Below are 23,195 nucleotides of genomic sequence, written 5' to 3' on the forward strand. Positions count from 1 at the left end.
AACTGACCTTTTCCAGTCCTATGGCTACCTTTGAGTTTTCCAAATTTGCTAGCATATTGAGTGCAACACTTTCACAGCATCATCTTTCAAGATTTGAAATAGCTCAACTGGAATCACCTCCACTAGCTTTGTTCGTAGTGATGCTGCCTAAGGCCCACTTGACTTCACATTCCAGGATATCTGGCTCTAGGTGAGTGATCATACCATCGTGATTATCTGGGTCGTGAAGATCTTTTTTGTACAGTTCTTCTGTGTATTTAAGGGAAGCCCCTTAATCATACTCAAATACAAAATTAAAAAAAAATTTAAAGGTCTATACTTCCTTTTACCCATGGGATAAAATCAAATCCAAACCACAGTCCCCCCCGCCAAAAAAAAAAATGATCTATCTTTCCCTAGTTTCTTTATTCTTTAAAATGCAGGCTTATAAAGAAAATAGAGCTGGAAGGGGTTCTAAGGATTGGAGGCAATGGGGTCATGGATCCCTTGACAGTATGTCACACTTTGTGTGATGACCTGAGTTGTGTCCTCTACAAAATTCATATGCTGAAGTCCTAACCCCCTATACCTGGGAATGTGGCTGAATTTCAAGATGGGATCTTCAAGCCATAGTAATAAGCTTCCCAGGTGGTACTAGTGGTAAAGAACCTGCCTACCAATGTAGGAGATATAAGAGATGTGGGTTAGATCCCTGGGTCAGAAAGATCCCCAGGAGGAGGGCATGGCAACTCACTCCAGTATTCTTGCCTGGAGAATCCCATGGACAGAGGAGCCTCTGGAGCTATGGTCTATAGGGTCGCAAAGACTCAGACACGACTGAAGCAACTGAGCGTGCACGCAAGTTAAAATGAATTCATTCAGGTGGGCCCTACTCTAATTTGACTGGTTTCCTTAAGAAGAAGAGATTAAGACTCAGACACACACAGGAGGAAGACCATGTGAAGACACAAGGAAAAGACAACCATCTACAAGCCAAGGAGAGAGGCCTCAACAGAAACTGACACTGCTGGCATCTGCATCCATCACTTCGCTGTTTGTGTTGTTGTTGTTTTAACACAGTGAAAACTTTTATATTTGGAATTAGCAAGCTGGACTCAGTTTAGATGATCCCAAATTTTTTGGCAACATCCAAACCATCACAGTCAGGAGCCAGTCGAACATATGCCCTCTTCTCTCTGTCAGGCCTGATCATGGCATTGACCTCAGCCACATCAATGTCACAGAGCTTCTTCACAGCCTGTTTAATTTGGTGCTTGTTAGCCTTGACTTCCACAGTGAATACCAGTTATTTTCTTCATGGCTGACTTGGTGGTGAGGGGGAATTTGATGATGGCATAGTGGTCGTTTGTTTCCCCTAGGGGCGCTCTTCTGAGGACATTGGGGCTGCCTCCTGAGCAGTGGTGTTTTGGGGCTGCCAGAAGGTGGGTAACACCCAGATCTTCTCTTTTGTATGGCTGTGGACACCTTTCAACACTGCTTTCTTGGCCTTCAAAGCCTTTGCTTTGGCTTCAGCTTTCGGAGGGGCAGGGGCTTCCTTCTTCACCTTCGGTGCCATCTTCATGAAAAGACGTGACTTTATTTATTTGGCTGTTCTGGGTCTTAGGTGTGGCATGCAGGATCTTTGATCTTCATTGAAGCATGAAAACTCTTAGTTATGGAATGTGAGATCTAGTTCCCTGACCAAGGATAGAACCCAGGACCCCCTGCATTGTGAGTGCAGAGTCTTAGCCACTGGACCACCAGGAAACTCCTAGATCTAGGACTTCTAACATCCACAACGATGAGGGAAAAATTCTATTGTTTAAGCCACTCAATCTGTGGTATGTTGTCACGGCAGCCCTAAAGCACTAGCATACCCTGCTTCCATAGGAGCCCTCTGGGGACGTAGAACACTGACCATGGGGTGGATAGAGATAAAAGCTGAAATGCTAGTTTAACACTGGGATCTCAGGCAAAGTTCCCCAAGTCCATTGTAGAGTTGAATATTTTACAAGTGGATGAGCTTCTTGTCTTCTCATGGACTATTTCTCAACTCTTACCATAATTGTCTCCAATGGTTGTTGTTCAGTCACTAAGTCATGTCTGACTCTTTGTGACCCCACAAACTACAGCACACCAGGCTTCCCTGTCCTGCACTATCTCCCAGAGTTTGTTCAAACTCATGTCCATTGAGTCAATGATGCCATCCAGCCATCTCATCCTCTGTCGCTCCCTTCTCCTCTTGCCCTCAATCGTTCCCAGAAGCACAGTCTTTTCCAATGAATCGGCTCTTCAAGTCAGGTGGCCAAAGTACTGGACCTTCAGCTTTAGTATCAATCCTTCCAATGAATATTCAGGGTTGGTTTCCTTTAGGATTGACTGATTTGATTTCCTCGCTGTCCAAGGGACTCTCAAGAGTCTTCTCCAACACCACAATTTGAAGGCGTCAATTCTGTGGCCCTCAGCTTCCTTACGGTCCAACTCTCACACCTGTACATGACTACTGGAAAAACCATAGCTTTGACTACACAGACCTTTGTTGGCAAAGTGATGTCTCTGCTTTATTAATATGTTGTCTAGGTTTGTCATAACTTTTCTTCCAAGGAGCAAGCATCTTTTAATAACACCATTCACAGTGATTTTGGTTCCATGGTAAGATAAATAAATTAAAGATTTATGAAGTGCTTCTCTCAAGTTCTCTCAGTTGCTTATGCTCAAGAATTCTCTTCAAACCTTTAAGAAATGGAGGATGGAGCATCCCAAAACCTACACATGTTTGAATTTCCCACCCTATCCTCCCCCGCCTTTAGTAGAGATAAGTGCTCAAGTGAAGTTTAATTCGATTTAGAAAAAATTAATATTATATTTCTTAGACAAAAGGATCATGGAGTTGAGTTATATTTATAGCAGTTATAATCATGTTACCTTCTGTTTTTCCTTGTTCTCCCCACACCTTTAGTAAGGTCTCATGTAATTTCCCACCTGGTTCATTAGCCTGCAAGAAAATAATGGTTAAACTCTGACATCCACCGTTACATATAAGGGGCCCCCTGGGGCCAGCCTGGGACTGTCCAGGCCAATTAGTCCCAGGGGTCAAGTGCTGGGGTTACAAGTCCTCACTACTCATCTCCATGGGACCTGCTTCCCCAGTTCCCAACAACGAGGTGTATGAAGTAAAAGGTTTAACGTGGAGGATAAGGGGTGCTCAAAGCCTGTACATCCCAAAGAAAGCACTGGCCCTAGACTGCTTCTTGAAACATGACCTCTGAACCCCTGGAATATCCTGCCTAATAAAAGTGTCTTTGTTTACCTGGGGCTTTAATCCATGCCAGGTAGTCTGGTTGATGGTGAATGCCCGTTTTTGTTCACCTGGGACCCAGGGCAATGCTATACTGTTTGTGCGTAGTGGCTCACTTATGTCTGCAGTAGCCCACCAATCCATGGGATTTTTTAGGCAAGAATACTGGAGTGGGTTGCCATTTTCTGCTCCAGGGGATCTTTCTGACCCAGGGATCAAACCTGCGCCTCCTGTGTCTCCTGCATTGCAGGCAGATTCTTTACCCACTGAGCCATCGGGGAAGCCAGGCTTTGTTCACCTGGGACCCAGGGCAATGCTATATTAGTTTGACCTCTGGAGGGACTCAGGCTTCCCTGGTGCCTCAGATGGTAAAGAATTCACCTGCTACTGCAGGAGGCCTGCAATCTCTGGGTCAGGAAGACCCCCCAGAGAAGGGAATGGCTACCTACTCTAGTATTCTTACCTGGAGAATCCCACAGACAGAGGGGCCTGGTGGGCTGCAGTCCATGTGTTCACAAAGAGTCAAACATGACTGAGTGACTAACACTGGAGGGACTCAACAATGAGCTGTGAAGGGCAGCAGGAACTCCATGCCTATGTGACACACCTGGATAAAAACTCTGGACACCACGGTTCAGGTGGGCTTCCACGGTTGGCAGTATTTCATACGTGTTGTCACACCTCGCTGCTGAAAGAATTAAGGGCTAGTCATGCAATTCCCCTGGGACAGGACAAACGGGAGCTCACATCTAATCTCTTCTGGACCCTTGTCACCTGCATCTTTTGCCTTTGCTGATTTCAAAGTGTCTTTTCAGGGCAGTAAACCATAAATGAGAGTATCCCAGCTTTTTCAAGTTCTATGAGTCCTTCTGGTATATCATCACATCTGAAGGTGGTCATGGGGACTCCCCACACAGAGGCCATGGATATTGTTTTAAAGCTAGACAGTGTATTTAAAAAGCAGAGACACCACTTTGTCAACAAAGGTCCATATAGTCAAAGCTATCATTTTTCCAGTAGTCATGTACGGACGTGAGAGTTGAACCATGAAGGCTGAGCACCGAAAAGTTGATGTTTTGGAACTGTAGTGCTGGAGAAGACTCTTAAGAGTCCCTTGGACAGGAAGGAGATCAAACCAGTCAATCCTAAAAGAAATCAACCCTGAATATATACTTGAAGGACTGATGCTGAAGCTCCAATATTTTGGCCACCTGATGCGAAGAGCAGACATTGGAAAAGACCCTGATGCTGGGAAAGATTGAAGGAAAAAGCAAAAGCGGGCAGCAGAGGATGAGATGGTTAGATAGCATCACCAATCCAATGGACATGAATTTGAGCAAACTTCGGGAAACAGTGGAAGACAGAGGAGCCTGGTTGTGCTTCAGTCTACAGAGTCACAGAGTACTGAAGAACAACACTGAGGAACAGTAGTTTACCTTCTTGAGTTGCATCACTCTTTGAAAAAATGAGGAACACAAGCTGACCCCTCATCTTGTTGAACCTGAAGCTTCTCTTACCCCTAATCCCGGGGTAAATATCTCCTCCTCTGCCTGCTCATGGCCTCCCCCACAAATATTTCAGTATATTCCCAGAGAGAAACAGACACCTTAGACATCTTTCATTCCTGCTCCTTTATCTCAGTTTCCCCCCAGACGCGCTGGAAAGAACATATGTGTTCAGTGCACAGTCACTCAGGTAGTGGTTCTTCACCAGGAACCCCCTCCCCAACCCCCTTCCCTCCTCTCTGGGTGGCAGAGCAGGGGGCTCTCACATAGCACTCTCGTTTCCTCCCCGTCCCCTGGACGCCCCTTTCTCCTGTGCCATGAGTGACTTGTAGGGCTTCCCCAGGCTGGGGAGGGTGAGTTCAGCTTCTTGCAGCTCCAGCTCCCGCTGAGACAGATGTTCAATGACGGCCGCTCCGATAGAGTCCCCCAGCACATTGGTCATTGTGCGAAGTCGGTCACTGCAGAGGGGAGGGGAGAGAGAAGCTGCCGTTAATCAAGGCTTGAGGCACTCCACAAAGAAGGTGCAGCAGCTGGGGGTTCCTTGTGCCCTGGAGTCAGGGCTCACACTCCAGTCCAACACAGGCTGGACCAAGCTCTGATGTGCTCGTATTTGTTCTCAGCAGTGCAATGCTTTTTTTTAATGTAAATGTCTGATATAGCAAATTAGGGGTATGGACATATATATGGAATCTAGAAACATGATACTGATGAACTTATTTGCAGGGCAGGAATAGAGACACAGACGCAGAGAATGGACATGTGGGCGCAGCAGGGGAAAGAGAGGGTGGGACGAGTTAAGAGAGTAGCACTGACATATATGCAAGACCTTGTGTAAAACAGATAGCTAGTGGGAACCAAAAGCAGAGACACTACTTTGCCAACAAAGGCCCATCTAGTCAAGGCTGTGGTTTCTCCAATAGTCATGTATGGATATGAGAGTTGGACTATAAAGAAAGCTGAGTGCCAAAAAAACGATGCTTTTGAACTGTGGTGTTGGAGAAGACTCTTGAGAGTCCCTTGGACTGCAAGGCGATCCAATCAGTCCATCCTAAAGGAGATCAGTCCTGAGTGTTCATTGGAAGGACTGATGTTGAAGCTGAAACTCCAATACTTTGGCCACCTGATGTGAAGAACTGACTCATTTGAAAAGACCCTGATGCTGGGAAAGATTGAGGCTGAGAAGAGAAGGGGACGACAGAGGATAAAATGGTTGGATGGCATCACCGACTCAATGGACATGAGTTTGAGTAAACTCCAGGAGTTGGTGATGGACAGGGAGGCCTGGCATGCTACAGTCCATGGGGTTGCAAAGAGCTGGACATGACTAAGCGACTGAACTGAACTGAACTAGGAACCTGCTAGGGAGCTCAGCTCAGTGAGCTCAGTGCTCTGTAATAACCTAGAGGGATAGGAGGGAGGGGGAAGAAGGGAGGCTCAAGAGGGAAAGGATATATATATATATATACCTGTAGCTGATTCATGTTGCTGTACTGCAGAAACAGTGTAAAGCAACTATACTCCAATTTATTGGGAACATGTGTACACCCAGGCGGATGCATGTTGATGTTTGGCAAAACCAATACAATATTGTAAAGTAAAAACATAATAATAATAATAATAAAATAAATAATAATTCATTTTTAAAAAGAAAATTAGGGATTGTGAGCTGAACAGCATGCAGAATGAGGAAGGTAACCACTGTGAGTAAATAAGACCCTGCTGGAAACCATCTAAAAGGGAGTGAGATCCAGGCAAGAGCTCCAAGGTGGAGATGAAAGTCCAGATTTTTATATGTAAACCTATTATTAAAAGTTGAGAAAATTTCCTGGCATTCCAGTTGTTAGAATGCAGATTTCACTGCCAGGGCTTGGGTTCAATCCCTAGTCAAGGAACTAGGGATTCATCCAACAAGCTCTGCAGCACAGTCAAAAATAATTAATTAAAAAATAAAAGTTGAGGGGGGCTCCCCTGGGGGCACTAGTGGTAAAGAATCTTCCTGCCAATGTACGAGACATAAGAAATGGGGGTTCAATCCCTAGATCAGGAAGAACTCCTGGAGGAGGGCATGGCAAACCACTCCAGTATTCTTGCCTGAAGAATGCCATGGACAGAGGAGCCTGGCGGGCTACCGTCCATGGGGTCACAAAGAGTCGGACACAACTGAAGAGACACACACACACACACACACAAAAGTTGAGGGACTTCTCTGGTGGTCCAGTGGCTAAGACTCTTCACTCCCAAAGCAGGGGGTCCAGGTTCAATCCCTGGTCAAGGAACTAGATCCCACATGCCAAAACTAAGAGTTTGAATACCGCAACAAAGATAGAAGACCTGCATGCCCCAGCTAAGACTTGGCACAGTCAAATAAATAAATAAAATTTTTAAAATAAAAGTTGACAATTTTTTTTTTTAATTTGCAAGTCAGCTCTGCCCCATGGATCACCTTTTTGTGTGATTTCTACATAAGGGATGTACCAAGGGCTTTTCTGGAAGATGGGTAAAGCCCTTCTGGCTTACTTTCCTATTTCTAAAGATTATGGAATTTGAGGTCCATAATGCTTGGGATGTTCTCCAAGGCCCTCTTTTCATTCTAAAATTCTAGAGCTCTGTCCTTGCTGCAATGAGAGCCCATTCATTGGGAGTCCTACAGGGAAAGCAGGGGATTCAAGGAGAGAGAGTAGAAGAGTCTGAAGAACACTCACAGGAACCAGTCCACAGCGATGATGAGCGTGATGTCTTCAGTGGGCAAGCCGACCGAGGTGAGCACAATCACCATGGTGACCAGACCTGCCTGGGGGATGCCGGCAGCCCCGACGCTGGCTGCTGTAGCTGTGATACTGCACAGGGAGAAAGGACAGAGGGACGCAGGCAGGGGGAAGGGAGAAATGAGGGAGTGTTAGGAGAGACACAAAAGAAGGGAAGGGGTCAGATCCCCAAAATACAGAGCAAATTCAAAGCGACTTTTATCAAAAGCAATGCAGAGATATCCCCTCATCTTTTATTGGGATCTGGCTGGAGTTTCATCCAATGATGGACATTTTAAACAGTTCATATTGCAGATGCGAGAGCAGGTGTTTTGTTTTGTTTTGTTTTTTTAAGCTGAGTTGTTGTTGTTTAGTTGCTCAGTCGTGTCTGACTCTTTGCAACCCCAGGGACTGCTGCCCACCAGGCTCCTCTCTCCATGGTATTTCCCAGGCAAGAATACTGGAGTGAGTTGCCATTTCCTTCTCCAGGGGATCTTCCAGACCCAGGAATCAAACCCCCATCTCCTGCATTGGCAGGCAGATTCTTTACCACGGAGCCACGAGGTACACCCCTTAAAGCTGAGAGTTATGTTTTATTCTGGGACCTTACTGAGCCAGAGTGACAGCCACTCTGATAGCTCTGAGGAAAGGTTCTGGAGAGGTTAAGGACAAAGGAGTTTTTGTTGGGAAAAAAAAAAAAAGAGAGAAAAGAAAAAAACTTGTCAGGAAACATCTAAAAGATTACTGCTAAACACAAAAATAAAAATTAAAAAAACAAGAGAGTAGCCCTGACATATAGATACTACCCTGTGTAAAATAGATGGCTAGTGGGAAGCTGCTGTATACCACAGGGAGCTCAGCTCAGTGCTCTGCGGTGACACAGAGGGGTGGGATGGGGGAGGGAGAATGGGAGAGAGGCTCACAATGGAGGGGATATGTGTTTACTTATAGTTGATTCACACTGTTGTACAGCAGAAACCAACACAACACTGTAAAGCAATTATCCTTCAAATAAAAATTAAAAATAAATTTTTTAAATCATCCTCCAATTAAGATTTGAATTAAAAACACCAGACATCTCAAGTCAGTGATTTGAGTGCTTTTCTATGTATGGGATAATACAAGAGTCTGGCCCATTGATATCATTTCTAGATGTGAACTCTACAGGGCCAATAGCCTGCTTTGCTCCATCCTGAATTGCCCCCAGGGGGCACCTTTGGGGGCAGCTGCAGCGGCCAATAGCTGATGGCAGGGTGACAACCTTTGTTTACTGAAAAGACCAGCGACACTTTTTTGTCCACAGATGCAAAGGAAAGCAAGCAGTCAGCATGGCATGAGTGTCTAGGGATGTCATATCCATGCCACCCAGCTTCCCTCGTGGCTCAGTGGTAAAGAATTCACCTGCAGTGCAGGATTCGTGGGTTTGATCCCTGGGTCGGGAAGACACCCTGGAGGAGGAAGTGGCAACCCACTCCGGTATTCTTGCCTGGAGAATCCTATGGACAGAGGAGCCCGGTGGGCTACAGGCTGGGGGTATCGCAAAGAGTCAAACACCTGAGCGACTAAACAACAACAACAAACCCATGCCACCCAGTGCCTCACCCAGAGAGAGCAATGAGAGAGGTGATCCTGACGCTCTTTACAGTTTCCTCAATGTTTCCTTCTTTGCTCCTTTAGTCTCCCTAGGTGTAAAAGCAGAGATTTAACCAGCTGCCTCTGGGGGCTGGAAGAGGGCAGAAGAATCAACCTGGGCAGCAGCCATGAAGCAGAAGCTTGAGTCCCCCATACACACATGTACTAGAAGTAGGTGGGTCAGTATAGAGAGGTCCTGATGCCAGGAAGGACACTCTTGAAGGTGGGCTAAGTTTAGAATCAAAAGAAGAAACTGTCTATGGCACTGAGTGAGTGAAAAAACATATACACTTACATGTATATGGCTTAGGAAAACTAAAATGTACCACACCTGGAAAATGAAAAAGATGGTGGTCCACCACCAAGTAGAGGGTCAGACTGAATCAAGAGTAGGCTAACGAATTGAGAGACCAGCATCAATATATATACACCGTCAGGTGTTAGTAAGACATCTACTGGGAAGCTGCTGGATTTCCCAGGTGGCGCTAGTGGTAAGAACCCACCTGCCAATGCAGTAGATATAAGAGATATGGACTCGATCCCTGGGAAGATCACCTGGAGGGATATGGACTTGATCCCTGGGAAGATCACCTGGAGGGCATGGCAACCCACTCCAGTATTCTTGCCTGGAGAATCCCATGGACAGAGGAGCCTGGCAGGCCACAGTCCATGGGGTCACAAAGAGTCACACATGACTGAGTGACTGAGATCATACATAGCAAGAGTTTCATAAATGTTGGCCATCATCCTCACCATCAAAACCATTACCACCACCATCACCACGATCAATACCATCCACATCATCTCCACTGTCACCAACATAATCTACATCATCATCATCATCACTGTCATCAGCATTACTATCATCAGTGTCTCTTCCTTAGACTAGATCTTCCCTAAGTTCAGGAACCATGTCTTATTTTTTCCTGCACCCCTCAATACACCCCCCCAACCAATATCCAAATGCTCCCTTCCCTCCAACACCATCCCCGCTCAGGTCTCACCTGTTGGCAGGTTCCAGCCAAGGCCAACTCACCTGATAGTTGTGATCTGGCCCAGGTTGAGCTCGTAGTTGTTGACTTGGGCGATGAAGATGGCGGCCAGGGCCTCATAGAGGGCGGTGCCGTCCATGTTGACAGTGGCCCCCACGGGCAGTACGAACCTGGTGATGCGGCGGTCCACACCAAGGCCCTCCTCCAGACAGCGGAAGGTGATAGGCAGTGTTGCAGAGCTGGGGAAGAGAGCACCAAGGGCCAAGGATAGGGGGTAGCCATGGGCCCAAGGAGGGCTCCCCTTGAGAACATTGGGAGGCAGGCTGGGAACTAGAGTAAGGGGAAGATGGCAGATGTACAACATTTCAGGGGCTGATAACTTTTCATGGGAAGAGGGACTCTACATGACACAGGGAGCACACAGCAGTGACGTCCCCCAGGCTCAGGCCTCTTGGCCCACCTAAAGTCAATAGCTTAAGGCTACTTACTACACACTAGTTCAGGTCACTGGTTCATGCCACTAGTTCACTCTAACTATCCACTCCCAGAAAGAAGAGGAAAGGCCTTCTAAGTTCCCACCTCTCAAGGCTAAGAGAAGGGTATTACAGAAGACTCCTATTCCCCACTTTCCATGTTTACTTGGGGACTGACCTCAGCTATACTAGCCTTCTCAGTCTTTCTCCCCACTTGGAATCAGCTGATCCATAAAACATGTGCTCTGTCTGGTCTGTTTTATATCATGCAAAGAGAAGCCTGGACCCACAGAGAGGATGTTTAGGTGTCCATGCCTGTGGCAAACTGGTGAGTTTAATTCTGGGGGTACAAGCAAGCCAATCCTACTTGACCACAGATCAAAAGGCACATTCTTCAGTGTATAAGCAATAAAAATTACATTCTTCTTCCATCTGGTTGGCTCTAGTGATACGCCTCAGATTGTTTTGAATTTGGTTGATGGGAGAAAGGGGAGCTTCTTATGAACCCCCTGAAACCACAAAATAAAAGAAGCCAAGAGATCTCCCAGAGGCCACCTCAAGGAAAGATGAGACCCTACAAGCTAGAAAATGACTGAGATCAGGAGGCATGTTGGAACCTTTGTCCTAACCCCTAAGTTGGTACCTGGCTCTCTGTCCATATTAAATAGAGAAACAGAAAAAGAGGGGGAAAGAGTCACAACAGCCAGCACATGACAAAGATCAGTGCCCAGGTGTTGGGTGCTAAGTCACTTCAGTCATGTCTGACTCTTTGTGACCCTGTGGACTGCAGCCTGCCAGGCTCCTCTGTCCAAGGGATTGTTCAGGCAAGAGTACTGGAGTGGATTGCCATTTCCTCCTCCAGGAGATCTTGATCCACCTTCAAAGAGCCACTGACACTACTCAATAGCCCAGATGAGGTTCTGAAGTGGTAGAGAGGGCAGGACTCCCAGGAGATCCTGGGAAACACAAAGAGTGGATCTAGGAAAGGTACCAGCAGTGGGGGTCAAGGTCATACCTGGAAGACGTGCCCATGGCGGTGATGAGAGCCTGCAGTATTCCTCCAATGAAGGGGAAAGGATTCCGGTGGGTGATGAGGAAATAGATGAGAGGCAGGATGCCACCGGCATGAACAAACAAACCCACGATGACGGTCAGGGTGTACATGCCCAGCTGACCCCCCAGGACGGCCATGTCTTCCATCTCTAAGATCTTGCCAGCAATCAGGAACAGGATACCCACGGGTGCATACCTGGGCCAAGCCAGACACCCGTCAGGCCTTCCTCATGACCTCCCCTGGCACTAGCAGCCCCAAGCCTTTGCCCATATAGACCCTGGAGCCAGGCAACACCCACCATACAGCACCTGACTCCCCTCCAACCTCCCCCACACAATAACCTATGGGGCAAGGTTCCATGAACATATCCCCTCTTTCCTTCCTGCTTATCCACAGCTCAGCCTCAGTCCTACAACTCCAAGATATACTCTCTTACAATGTAAGGGCACTCCTTCACCCATTCCCCCCTTCAAAGATCTCCCAATAATCGTCTTCAGGACTTCATCCTGAGGCGAACCCAGATACTCCCTATCTCTGACCCTCTAACTTCCTTCATTTCCCATATTTGCACCTCGTATGCCCCTATTCTCTTCCCTAAAAGTGCATATCCTCACTCATTCACCAGCCCTGAGCTATTTCACCTGGATTTCCCACAGACATCTCAAAACAATCTCTCTCAAATATCCTATGATATCACTTATATGTGGAATCTTTAAAAATGGTACAAATGAACCTATTTACAAAACAGAAATTGTGTCACAGATGTAAAAAACAAACTTATGGTTACCAAAGAGAAATAAATTGGAAGAGTGGGATTAAAAATGCACACTACTATATATAAAATGGATAACTAATAAGAGTCGGACATGACTGAGCGACTGAACTGAATAAGAACCTATTGTATAGCACAGGGAACTCTGTTCAATACTCTGTGATGACCTACATAGGAATGGAATCTAAAAAAGTAGATATGTGTGTGTATATTATATATAACTGACTCTGCTGTACATCTGAAACTAACACAGCATTGTAAATCAACTATATGCCAATAAAATTTAATTATAAACAACTTGTCTTATTAAATTACCTATTTATTCATTTACTCAACAAATGTCCATTGAGCACCTACTATGTTCCAATCACATGGTCCCTGCCCTCTTGGTACTTACATTCTAATGGGTGAAATATGCAGTACACAGAGAAATATGTCATTAAAAACTTCAGTGTGTGATAACTGCAAAATCCCCACTTTTGAGTGGGACTCTAAGAAGGAGTGGTCAGGGAGGGTTTCTCAGAAGAGATGACATTTGCACTGAGACCTGAATGATGAAAAGCAACCATGCATATCTGAGGGGAAAGCACTTCAGGAACAGTGCAAAGACCCAGAGGTGAATGTGAGCTAGGAGTATAAGAGGAGCAAAGAGAAGACCAGTGTGACTGAAGCAGTGAGTGAAAAAGATAGTAGAGGAAACAGAAGAAGCAAGTTCATCAAGGGCTCACCTGTTTTCCCCTCAAATCAGCTCATTGCTTAGTTTTATGAGTTTCTGCCAAAAGTGCCCTAATTAACCCATTACCTGGCTTCCTCTGTTACTTCTCTCCCTTTAGAAATTGAAGTCTACACTTGTTCATTGTCATGGAGGATGTACTACAGGAGGTGAGGACCACTTGGGAAGCTGGTGCAACAGCTTAGGACAGAAATGATGAGACCCAAGCTAAGGTGGAAATAAGAATACAAGGAGACACCTCCAGACACTTCTGGGCTCAAGGATAGGCCTGGTGGGTGATTGCTGAATTGTCCCCAACTCTATGTCTATGAATATTCCCAAACTCCTCACCTCCATCCTTCTTTCTCATCCTCTGCAAAATTCCTCAGCTCTGGATCAATTGTACATGATTTCTTTCCTTCCATACTCAGCACATACACTGTATGTGCGTGCTTGCTCAGTCGTGTCTGACTCTTTGTGATCCCATGGAATGAAGCCCACCAGGCTCCTCTGCCCATGAAATTTTCCAGGCAAGAATACTGGAGTGGGTTGCCATTTCCTACTCAGGGGATCTTCCCGACCCAGGGATTGAACCTGCAACCCCTGCATCTCCTGCACTGGCAGGCAGATTCTTTACCATTGTGACACATGGATATTTTCCCAAACATGCCAAATACCACTATAAAACTCATGGTTCCCAATTCAGTTGAGTTCTCAATACTTCTTTTCAATCTTCTTGCTTATCCTTGATAAGCTTCCCCTCCAAGCTAAGTTGAGATCCTGGGAAAGCAGCTGGAAGGGTCCAGGGCATCAGACCTCATGGGGTTAACTGGACCCAAGTGGGTAAGAAAGGGGAGAGGGGGACTTTTCCCTCCTGCACAACCTCAGAACCCCAATTGTGAATACAGTGGAGTGACCTTACTGGCCCCACAGTCCCCGTCCCCTCCACTTCTGAAACTTGTTCCTAATGACAAAGTGGTTATGTGCAATGCATACAAACATACTATGGGTCTTCTGGTTCAGTACTGCATTCCCTTTAATATATTTTATGTTGCAAGTTATTTTGCTTCCTTCTCTTGTACTTTCATCCTGTTTTGCTTTCCTTCTTGGGTTTTGTTTTGTCTATTTTTTTGTTGTAACCTCTTGAAGTAACAGCACTTTAAAAAGGATGACAACTGGGGCTTCCCTGGTGATCCAGTGGTTAAAAATCTGCCTTGCAATTCAAGGGACATCAGTTCAATCCCTGATTCAGGAGGATCCCACATACTGCGGGGCAACTGAGCCCATGGGCCACAAGTAATGAGCTGGCACTCTAGAGACTACAGGCTACAGTTACTGAGCCCAATGGGCTACAACTACCAAAGGGTGTGCAACGTGCCCTAGAGCCCATGTTCTGCAACAAGAGAAGCCACAGTGAGAAGCCTGTGCACAACTGCAGAGTGGCCCCCACTCGCCACAACTAGAGAAAGCCCGTGTACAGCAACAAAGGCCCAGCTCAGCCAAAAATAAATAATTTTTTTTAAAAGAATGACAACTGAATTACAAGACGCAGACCACCTTGAGCCTGACTGGGGAGACCACTCTGTATCCATGACTTTTGTTTTTAATCAGAAAATTTTGTTTTAACATTTGCCCTTTAATTTTCATTTGAAATCAATTTTTTAAAATATTTTACCTGTAAGTTCTGAATAGTGAAGATATAGTAGATGCTGTGAGCACTCAGTACTGTCTCCCACTCCCTCTCCCCACCCCAATCCCCAGGCCTTGCCTCTTTGCTTAAGATACAAACAGGCACTCTGCACCCTGCTGCTTTCCCAGGCTCTCAACTTAGCCTCTAGCCCCTCCCGGCCACTTTCACCTGATTTGGGATGATGTACAAAGTCTTCCCCAATTTGGGAAGATAGCCTTGTTCACATCTTCCACCACTATTCCCAACGTATGCTCCCACCTTCTTGAACTCCTCACTATTCCTCAGACAACTCAGATTCTTTCAAGCTTTGCATGTTCTGTTCCCTCTGCTTGAAGTACCTCTTCCTTCTTCATGTCCTGTTGGACTCCTACTCACCTTTCAAGACCCAGCTAAGAGGTGGACTTCTCCATGACTTTCTCCTCACCTTCCCAGGCAGAGTTCACTGCATATACCTCACTGGCGGCTTGCTTTTCTGTACTCCCTATACTATTTTTTTCTTTTGAACCTTTTATTTTGTACTTGGGTCTAGTCGATTAACCATTTCGTGGTAGTTTCAGGTGAACAGCGAAGGGACTCAGCCATACGTATACATGTATCCATTCTCCCCCAAACTCCCCTCCCCTCCAGACTGCCACGTAACATTGAGCAGAGTTCCCTGTGCTCTACAGTAGGTCCTTGTTGGTCATCCACTTTAAATAGAGCAGAGTGTACATGTCCATCCCAAACTCCCTTACTATCCTGTCCCCCTGACAACCATAATTTGGTTTTCTAAGTCTGTGAGGTTTTTTCTGTTTTGTAAGTAAGATCATTTGCATCATTTCTTTTTAGTTTCCACATATAAGGGATATCATGTTTTTCTCTTTCTCTGACTTACTTCACTCGGTGTGACATTCTCTAGATCCACCCATGTTGCTGCAAATGGCATTATTTCATTCTTTTTAATGGCTGCATAATATTCCATTGTGTATAAGTACCACATCTTTATCCATTGCTCTGTCAATCATATTCCCTATACTTTTTAAATGTCTCTTGACTCTAGAACCTTCCACCTTGTATCATATTTATCTAATATGCATCTGTCTCCTCTAAGACTTTGTGAGCTCTTTAAAGACAAGGACTGAATTCAAGTTATCTCTGTATTCCAGAGTTCGAAACAAAGTCTGCCTGCGAAAATGTCTGCTGAAAGAGTGATGGGATTTAAAGAGTGAATGAATGAATGAATGTGTCATTTAATAAATAATTAGCAAGTGGATAAATGAATAAGAAAATGAGCAAATGAAACATGAATGATGGGTGTGTGAATGAATGAGTGGGTTAAGCAAACAGATGAATGAATGCAGGGGATATCTAATTGAATGATAGAATAACAGATGTAGAGATGAACAAGTCAGTCAAAGAATGAGTCTGAATGAATAAATGACTTAGTGAGAGAATCGATCAATCAATTAATCAATGGATTAACTAATGCATGGATGAGTTTGTGAATGAATTGATGAGTGAATGAATATATGAATGAGTGAATTAACTTATGCACAGACAAATGAACAAATGAGAAAATGAATAAACCAATGCATGGAAGAATGACAATAAATAAATAAATGAGTGAATGGATAACGTGGCTAATCCATAGAAGAATGAGCAGAGGAATAGATGAATGATGGAGTGAATGAACAATGCACAGAAGCATGAGTACAAATGAATAGATGAGTGAATACATAGATGAATAGGGGAGTGAATGAGTGAATAAACCATTGCACAAAGGACTGAACGAATGAGTGAATGAGTGGGTGAGTGCATGAACCAATACATATATAGATGACTTTGGCCAAAGGCTCCCCACAACCATTTCAGTAGCTAACCCACAGCCTGACTTCCCGATCCTGACATCCTTCCCATGTACCATCACCATCACTCCCTGCCCCCATCACAGCCCAGCACTCACCAGATAATGATGCCCACCAGCCTCATAATAGCCTCATTGAGGCTGTCGAAGAAGTCCCGCAGGACTCGGCCCTTGTGTTTCATGCCACCAATGACCAGCCCGAAGGCCACTGAGAAGACCACAAGGCCCAGGGCATTGATGCCATTGGCCGAGCCAGGCACAGGGACGGTCTCTTCAAAGCTCAGCACCTCCTGCAGGGTGCCCAAGGCTCGCGTGACGTTTTCCAGGAGGCTGGTTCCATTCTCCAGTGAGGATAAAGGCGGCATAGAGGTGCCCAGCTCAGATCCATTATCTGTCCTCACGACGGTCCTGGTTACCAACCTCGTGCTGTACTGTGTCTTAAACTGAAATATGGAGATATCAGGCCACAGATGAATGCATAGTAGATTGAGTGCATCGATAAATAAATGAGGAAGTGCACAACCAGTGCATGGGAGAATGAGTATACATTTTGCATGAGCAATGTTCAGACAGATTTGGGGGGCCTGTCTCCTCAACAATTTATGATCAGAAGCCCTGGTTCCTTCTCCATTACCATCCCCAGGCAGCCTTGGGTTGCCTAAGTCCTTGTCTCTAACCTTCCCTGATCACCACCCCATAGGAAGCACAGTCTTCCTTTCAGACTCTTCCAAAAGCCCTGAACAGTGCTCTGTCCCGTCCTTCTTCCCATCCCTCCCTCCTGGACCATTCACTCAGCAGCAAGCTCCCCCAACCCCCCAAAACCTCCTTGATCAGACAATGTCTTTCCCCCTGACCTGTTTGAAGCAGGCCTCCACAAGGTTGGGTGGAAACATATTTCTGCAGAAAAACATCAGATAAATGGATGTGGTTAGACTTTGGAAGAGAACCTAGAGTGATCATAGCAATAATAATAACAACAGCAACAACAATAATAGCAGACAGCATTTGAACACTGAGCTAAGTGCCTTACCTCTAGGATCTGATTTAAACATCACACTAACTCTGGAGAATCCCATGGACAGAGGAGCTTGTCAGGCTACAGTCCATGGGGTCAAAAAGAGTCAGACATGACCAAGTGACTAAGCATGCATGCAACCCTAAAAGTATTACTGATTCTCCCCATTTTACATACAAAGAAACCAAAGCAAAAAGAACTTATGTAAGTTACCCAAAGCCACACAGCTGCTAACTCGGGGGGAGGGGTAGATGGACCTCAAATTCAGGTCTGTCTGAGCCCTAGGTTAGGACACTATGCCACCTCAGGGACTTCCTATACAGTGATGTCTCAAAAAAAAAAAAAAAAAAACACACAGAAAGATCCTGAACTCTTCGAACACTGCTGCTACTGCTGCTGCTGTTAAGTCGCTTCAGTCGTGTCTGACTTTGTGCGACCCCAGAGACGGCAGCCCACCAGGCTCCCCCGTCCCTGGGATTCTCCAGGCAAGAACACTGGAGTGGGTTGCCATTTCCTTCTCCAATGCATGAAAGTGAAAAGTGAAAGGGAAGTCGCTCAGTCGTGTCCAACTTCTAGCGACCCCATGGACTGCAGCCTACTAGGTTCCTCCATCCATGGGATTTTCCAGGCAAGAGTACTGGAGTGGGGTGCCATTGCCTTCTCCCTTCCAACACTAGCTTTCCCCAAATTAAGTCACTAGGGGAGACTTGTGGCCAATCTTGACGCTGGCAGGCAAAATCTTGCTACTCCAAGAGAATTATTCACCTTCCAATGCATCTCTGCATTGGAACACCATTTGTCCTGAGCCCATACCAAGAAGGTGCAACTATAGCCTTCTGAGCCTAAGGATCAAAAGATATCATTTTGGAAGTAAGCAAAATCAATCTCAGGGGATCTGTGGGCTTCCCTGGTGGCTCAGTCAGCAAAGAATCTGCCTGCAATGCAGGAGACCCAGGTTCCATCCCTGAGTCAAGAAGATCCCCTGGAGAAGGAAATGGCAACCCACTCCAGTGTTCTTGCCTGGGAAATCCCATGGACAGAGGAGCCTGGTGAGCTACAGTCCACGGGGTCACAAAAGAGTCAGACACAACTTAGCAACTAAACCACCACCACCACCCAAGACAGAAACTGGGTGCCAAGAAAACCCATGTGGGCACTAGTGGTGATGAATCTGCCTACCAACTCAGGAGACATAAAAGACGTAGGTTTGATCCCTAGGTCAGCATGATCCTCAGGAGAAGGAAACAGCAACCCATTCCAGTATTCTTGCCTAAAAAATTCCATGGCCAGAAGAGTTTGGCAGGCTACATACAGTCCAGGAACTCACAAAAAGAGTCGGACATGAGCATACACTGTTATTCTAAAACTAGGCTCAACTTGGGTGCTATATTTCCTGACTGGGTCCGCCTGTCTCCCTATAGGTCTCCCCATGAGTAAAGGTTGTTACACGTCGGGCTGGAATTCCCATCAACATTAGAAAGGACGTCACCTGACCAGGTCCATGAAGGCATCTGCCGTGGGGATGGTCTCGATCCGACCCTCTCGGTGCAGCCCCTCCTTGGAGCCCTTCCCAGGGTGGATGATGGTGACCATGAGGATGCCGATGAAGACCGCGATGACCGTGGTCACCATGTAGTACACAGCTGCCCGCATCCCCATCCGCCCCGTCGCCTTGTTATCCAGGGATGCCATACCTGGAGGACAGGTGATGCAGCCCCGAGGAGCCCCATCCACACCCCACAACCTCCTCTCCCATCCACTTGCTCCTCAGTCCCCATACTGCCACAACCAACCCTCCTCCCATGACCCAGCCCTCCTCCCATGACCCAGCCCGTCCTTCCACCCACCTGGCCACCCTCCAACTCCCATTCTGTGTTCCAAATAGACCTTCCACTCCATCCTTTATCCCAAGCACCACTTCACTAACCTTCCTTCTACTCCAAGCCAACATTTTCAACCCCTACTCCATCCTCTAATTACCCCTATTTTGCACCATAAATTCATTCGCATTCCTCTCTTTATCCTACTATCCACCCCAAGAATCACACCTCCCTTCAACCCACGTCACTATACACTATCTGTATGTAGTATATACGCTTGGTACCCTATCCAGACACCCTTTACCAGGCTGATACACCGATCTTTCCACAGCTGAGCCTGCTGGCTGCTAACGAGTCATACTGGCCCCTTCTCTTGAACCTTGCTCTCAGCACAGCAGGAGCTTCAGTCAGTTCAGTTGCTCAATCGTGTCTGACTCTTTGCAACCCCATGAATTGCAGCACGCCAGGCCTCCCTGTCCATCACCAACTACTTACCCACAAAGGCCTCAGGGGAGGCTGGGAGAAATGGCTGATTGGTACAGGATCTCAAAGGCTCAGCTTCTTTGATTTAGAGGGAGGCAGAGTTGTGGAGGACAACTCTGTAGTTTTATAAATTCTCCAGAACTCTCTATGGGATCAGGCTGAAGCCATTTCTGCTTAGCTTCTTTATCCATCCCATCCTGCTCATCTCACTTCCTCATAGGTTTCTCTTGAGAACTATTTTATCCCTCAGTAAATCACTTGTGCAAATATTCCCATCTCAGACTCTGCAGCTAAGGAAACCCAACCCAAGAAATCACTCTTCTATGCCTTTATCATCAACCACCGCCCCACCAAAGCTGGTGCTTGGGAACTGACCACTCATGGGCCAAATATGGCCTGCTGCCTATTTCTATAAATAAAGTTTTATTGGAACACAACAATGCCCATTTGTTTACTTACTAATCTGCTGCTGCTTTTGCATAACAAGAGAAGTGAAGAGTTGCAACAGAGACCACATGGCCCTTGAAACTGAAAATGTGTTCTACCTGGCCCTTTATAGAAACAGTTTACCAAGCCCTGCATAGGCTGTCTATACTTCCATCCTACCCTCCACCCACCAGGGCTTCCCTTGTGGCTCAGCTGGTAAAGAACCCACCTGCAATGCAAGAGACCTGGGTTTGATCCCTGGGCTGGGAAGATCCCCTGGAGAAGGGAAAGACTACCCACTCCAGTTTTCTGGCCTGGAGAATCCCAAGAACTGTATAGTCCGTGGGGTCGCAAACAGTCAGACACAACTGAGCGACTTTCACTTTCACTTTCTCCACCCACCATTTTGTAACCTCCGTCTCAAACACCTTCATCCACAGCCCACTCCATGACCATCCACACCATATCCCAGATACCTTTCCTGGTGGCCCCACAACAGCCTTCCCTTCATCTCTAAGCCCCCAACAGGCTGGTATTTTACCTCCAAGGAAAAGTACAGGAACATCACTGAGATAAGTCATCTAGGTCATACGGGTTCTAGAACCCAGGTCTGATTAGGACTGGGGCTTTGGTCAAGGACTCAGAGCGAGTTGTATGCTCCCTGTTTGAGGTCCTGAGTTGGAGAGGTGGTCCCATTCTTGGAACAGCCTTGGCTCAGGGTGTGAGCCTGGACTTTGGGCTGGGTCTTGGAGGCCAGCCCCAGCCTGGGTTCTCTCACCTGTGACCAGGCTGGAGACAATGAGAGGCAGCACCAGCATCTGCAGCATCCTCATGAGGAGCTCTCCAGGGAAAGAGAAGTACTTGATCTGGCGGTAGCTAAGCTGGTATGGGCGCAGGGCAAAGGCCAGGCTGACCCCTAGGGCCAGAATGAGGGGTGCATAGAGTTGAATTTGGTCACTGAGCCCCGAGGATGGGCCATCCATCCCAAACAGGGTCTGTGTGTGTGTGGATGGAGGTAAAAGAAAAGAGAAACATTTGATGAGTGTGTGTCGGTGTGTACATTGTGGAATGCATGAATTTATGTGCTACTGCTGTGGCATATGTGTGTATGTCTACACACACTCCTGTGTACCTATGTACACATATGTAACAGTGTATGCTCACTTGTGCACATGTATCTGTGCCTGTATGTGAGGGCCCATGTACATGACATGTACATGTCTTTCCTATGTGTGCATATAGGTGTTACTTGTATGTGTTGGCTTCCTTGGTGGCTCAGTGGTAAAGAATCCACCTGCCAATGCAGGACATGCAGGTTCCATCCCTGGGTTGGGAAGATCCCCTGGAGAAGGAAATGGCAACCCACTCCAGTGTTCTTGCCTAGGAAATCCCATGGACAGAGGAGCCTGGCAGGCTACAGTACAAGAGTTGGACATGACTTAGCTACTAAACAAAAACATGTTCACTTGTGCACACGTATCTGTACCTGTATGTGAGGGTCCACATACATGAGATGTGCATGTTTTTCCTACATATGCACCTAGGTGTGACTTATATGTGTGTGTTACTATTTTCAAGCATGAGGGTATACACGTATTTAGTGACCTTTTCAGTGAGCCAGTGTGTGGGCAGAATAATGCATATGTGTATGTGAACATGTTTGTAAGTTCTACTATAGGTGTACAAATGTGTGAGTTTACGTGTTTGCACCTGTAAATTTTGTGCATGAATAAAAATGTGTTCGTGTCTGTGTTCACATGCAGAAAGTGTACACTGTGTGTTCATATGCAGATAGTGTGCATTTGAACAGTGTATACTTATGCATGTGCGTACACTTGCATATCCATGAGACGCTGCACATACAGCTGTGTTTGCAGGAGTGTGTACCATTTGTCTATATCATGGGGAGGCGGAATGGTGGATTTGGGCACAAGTGCAGGTGAGAATAAGTAAGTGGAGGGAAGAAACGTGAGTGCAGAGGGTGTCCCTCGAGTCCTCACCCTCCAAGGGCAGAGCCCACCCCTCCCAGATGACTCACCAAGGACCACGGCACTGACAGTCAGCAGGATGAAGGCATTCCTGCGCAGGAACCGCAGCACGTGCTCACATGTCATGGTCTGCAGGCGCAGGCGCAGGCGCAGTGCTCTCTGCTGCAGGCTCTCCCGCAGCCGCTGTAGCCAGCCCACCCGGCCCAGCCGCTGGCCACTCTCCCGCAGAAAGAGGCTGTTGCCATGGCTGCTCATCGTCTATCTGTAGGGAATAGAGGGAGCAGATCTGGTGAGGGATGAGACAGAAGGCGAATGTGGGTAGAAAGGAAAGGGCAGAAGCTGGTGAGGAACTCGGGGAGAGAGCCGGTCCAGTGGGGATGTGCCCATGCTGGGCTGCCTGAGAACACCGCCTGGAGTTCAAGGGTGATGTCCTGGCAGAAAAAGGATCAAGGTCTCCAGAACCATTCCCAGGCATGTGGGAGAGACAAAGAAGCAGATCACAATTTCAGGGACAATTTTGCCATTCTGTATCTCTGGCCCCCCTCCTTAGTTCATGAAAAGTGAAAGCGTTTGTCGCTCAGTCCTGTCCAACTCTTTAAGACCAGATGGACTACAGCCCACCAGGCTCCTCTGTCCATGGAGTTCTCCAGGCAAGAATCCTGGAGTGGGTTGTCATTTCCTCCTTCAGGTAATCTTCCTAACCCAGGGAACATCTTCCCAACCCATTGAACCTGGGTTTCCTAAATTGCAGGCGGATCCTTTACCATCT

General features: G+C 46.6%; 1 protein-coding gene and 1 pseudogene across 1 annotated transcript in view; both read right to left on the bottom strand.

Annotated features, from left to right (window-relative positions):
* Positions 1-1,099: 1,099 nt before the first annotated feature.
* Positions 1,100-1,561, bottom strand: LOC105001903 (annotated as a pseudogene).
* Positions 1,562-4,891: 3,330 nt separating this feature from the next.
* The window catches only part of SLC1A6 (solute carrier family 1 (high affinity aspartate/glutamate transporter), member 6), a 26,139-nt gene continuing 7,835 nt past the window's right edge, over positions 4,892-23,195 (bottom strand). The window contains exons 2-10 of the mRNA XM_010858348.1: positions 22,477-22,684; positions 21,217-21,354; positions 19,199-19,403; positions 17,549-17,591; positions 16,794-17,137; positions 11,639-11,872; positions 10,195-10,389; positions 7,485-7,619; positions 4,892-5,240 (exon numbers count right to left, since the gene is read on the bottom strand). Coding sequence (XP_010856650.1) covers positions 5,045-5,240; positions 7,485-7,619; positions 10,195-10,389; positions 11,639-11,872; positions 16,794-17,137; positions 17,549-17,591; positions 19,199-19,403; positions 21,217-21,354; positions 22,477-22,681 — 1,695 coding nt within the window. The 5' untranslated portion in view covers positions 22,682-22,684 and the 3' untranslated portion in view covers positions 4,892-5,044. The remainder of the gene's footprint in view (positions 5,241-7,484; positions 7,620-10,194; positions 10,390-11,638; positions 11,873-16,793; positions 17,138-17,548; positions 17,592-19,198; positions 19,404-21,216; positions 21,355-22,476; positions 22,685-23,195) is intronic.

Source organism: Bison bison, unplaced genomic scaffold (genome assembly GCF_000754665.1).
Source record: "Bison bison bison isolate TAMUID 2011002044 unplaced genomic scaffold, Bison_UMD1.0 scf7180017864386, whole genome shotgun sequence".
NCBI lineage: Eukaryota > Metazoa > Chordata > Mammalia > Artiodactyla > Bovidae > Bison > Bison bison.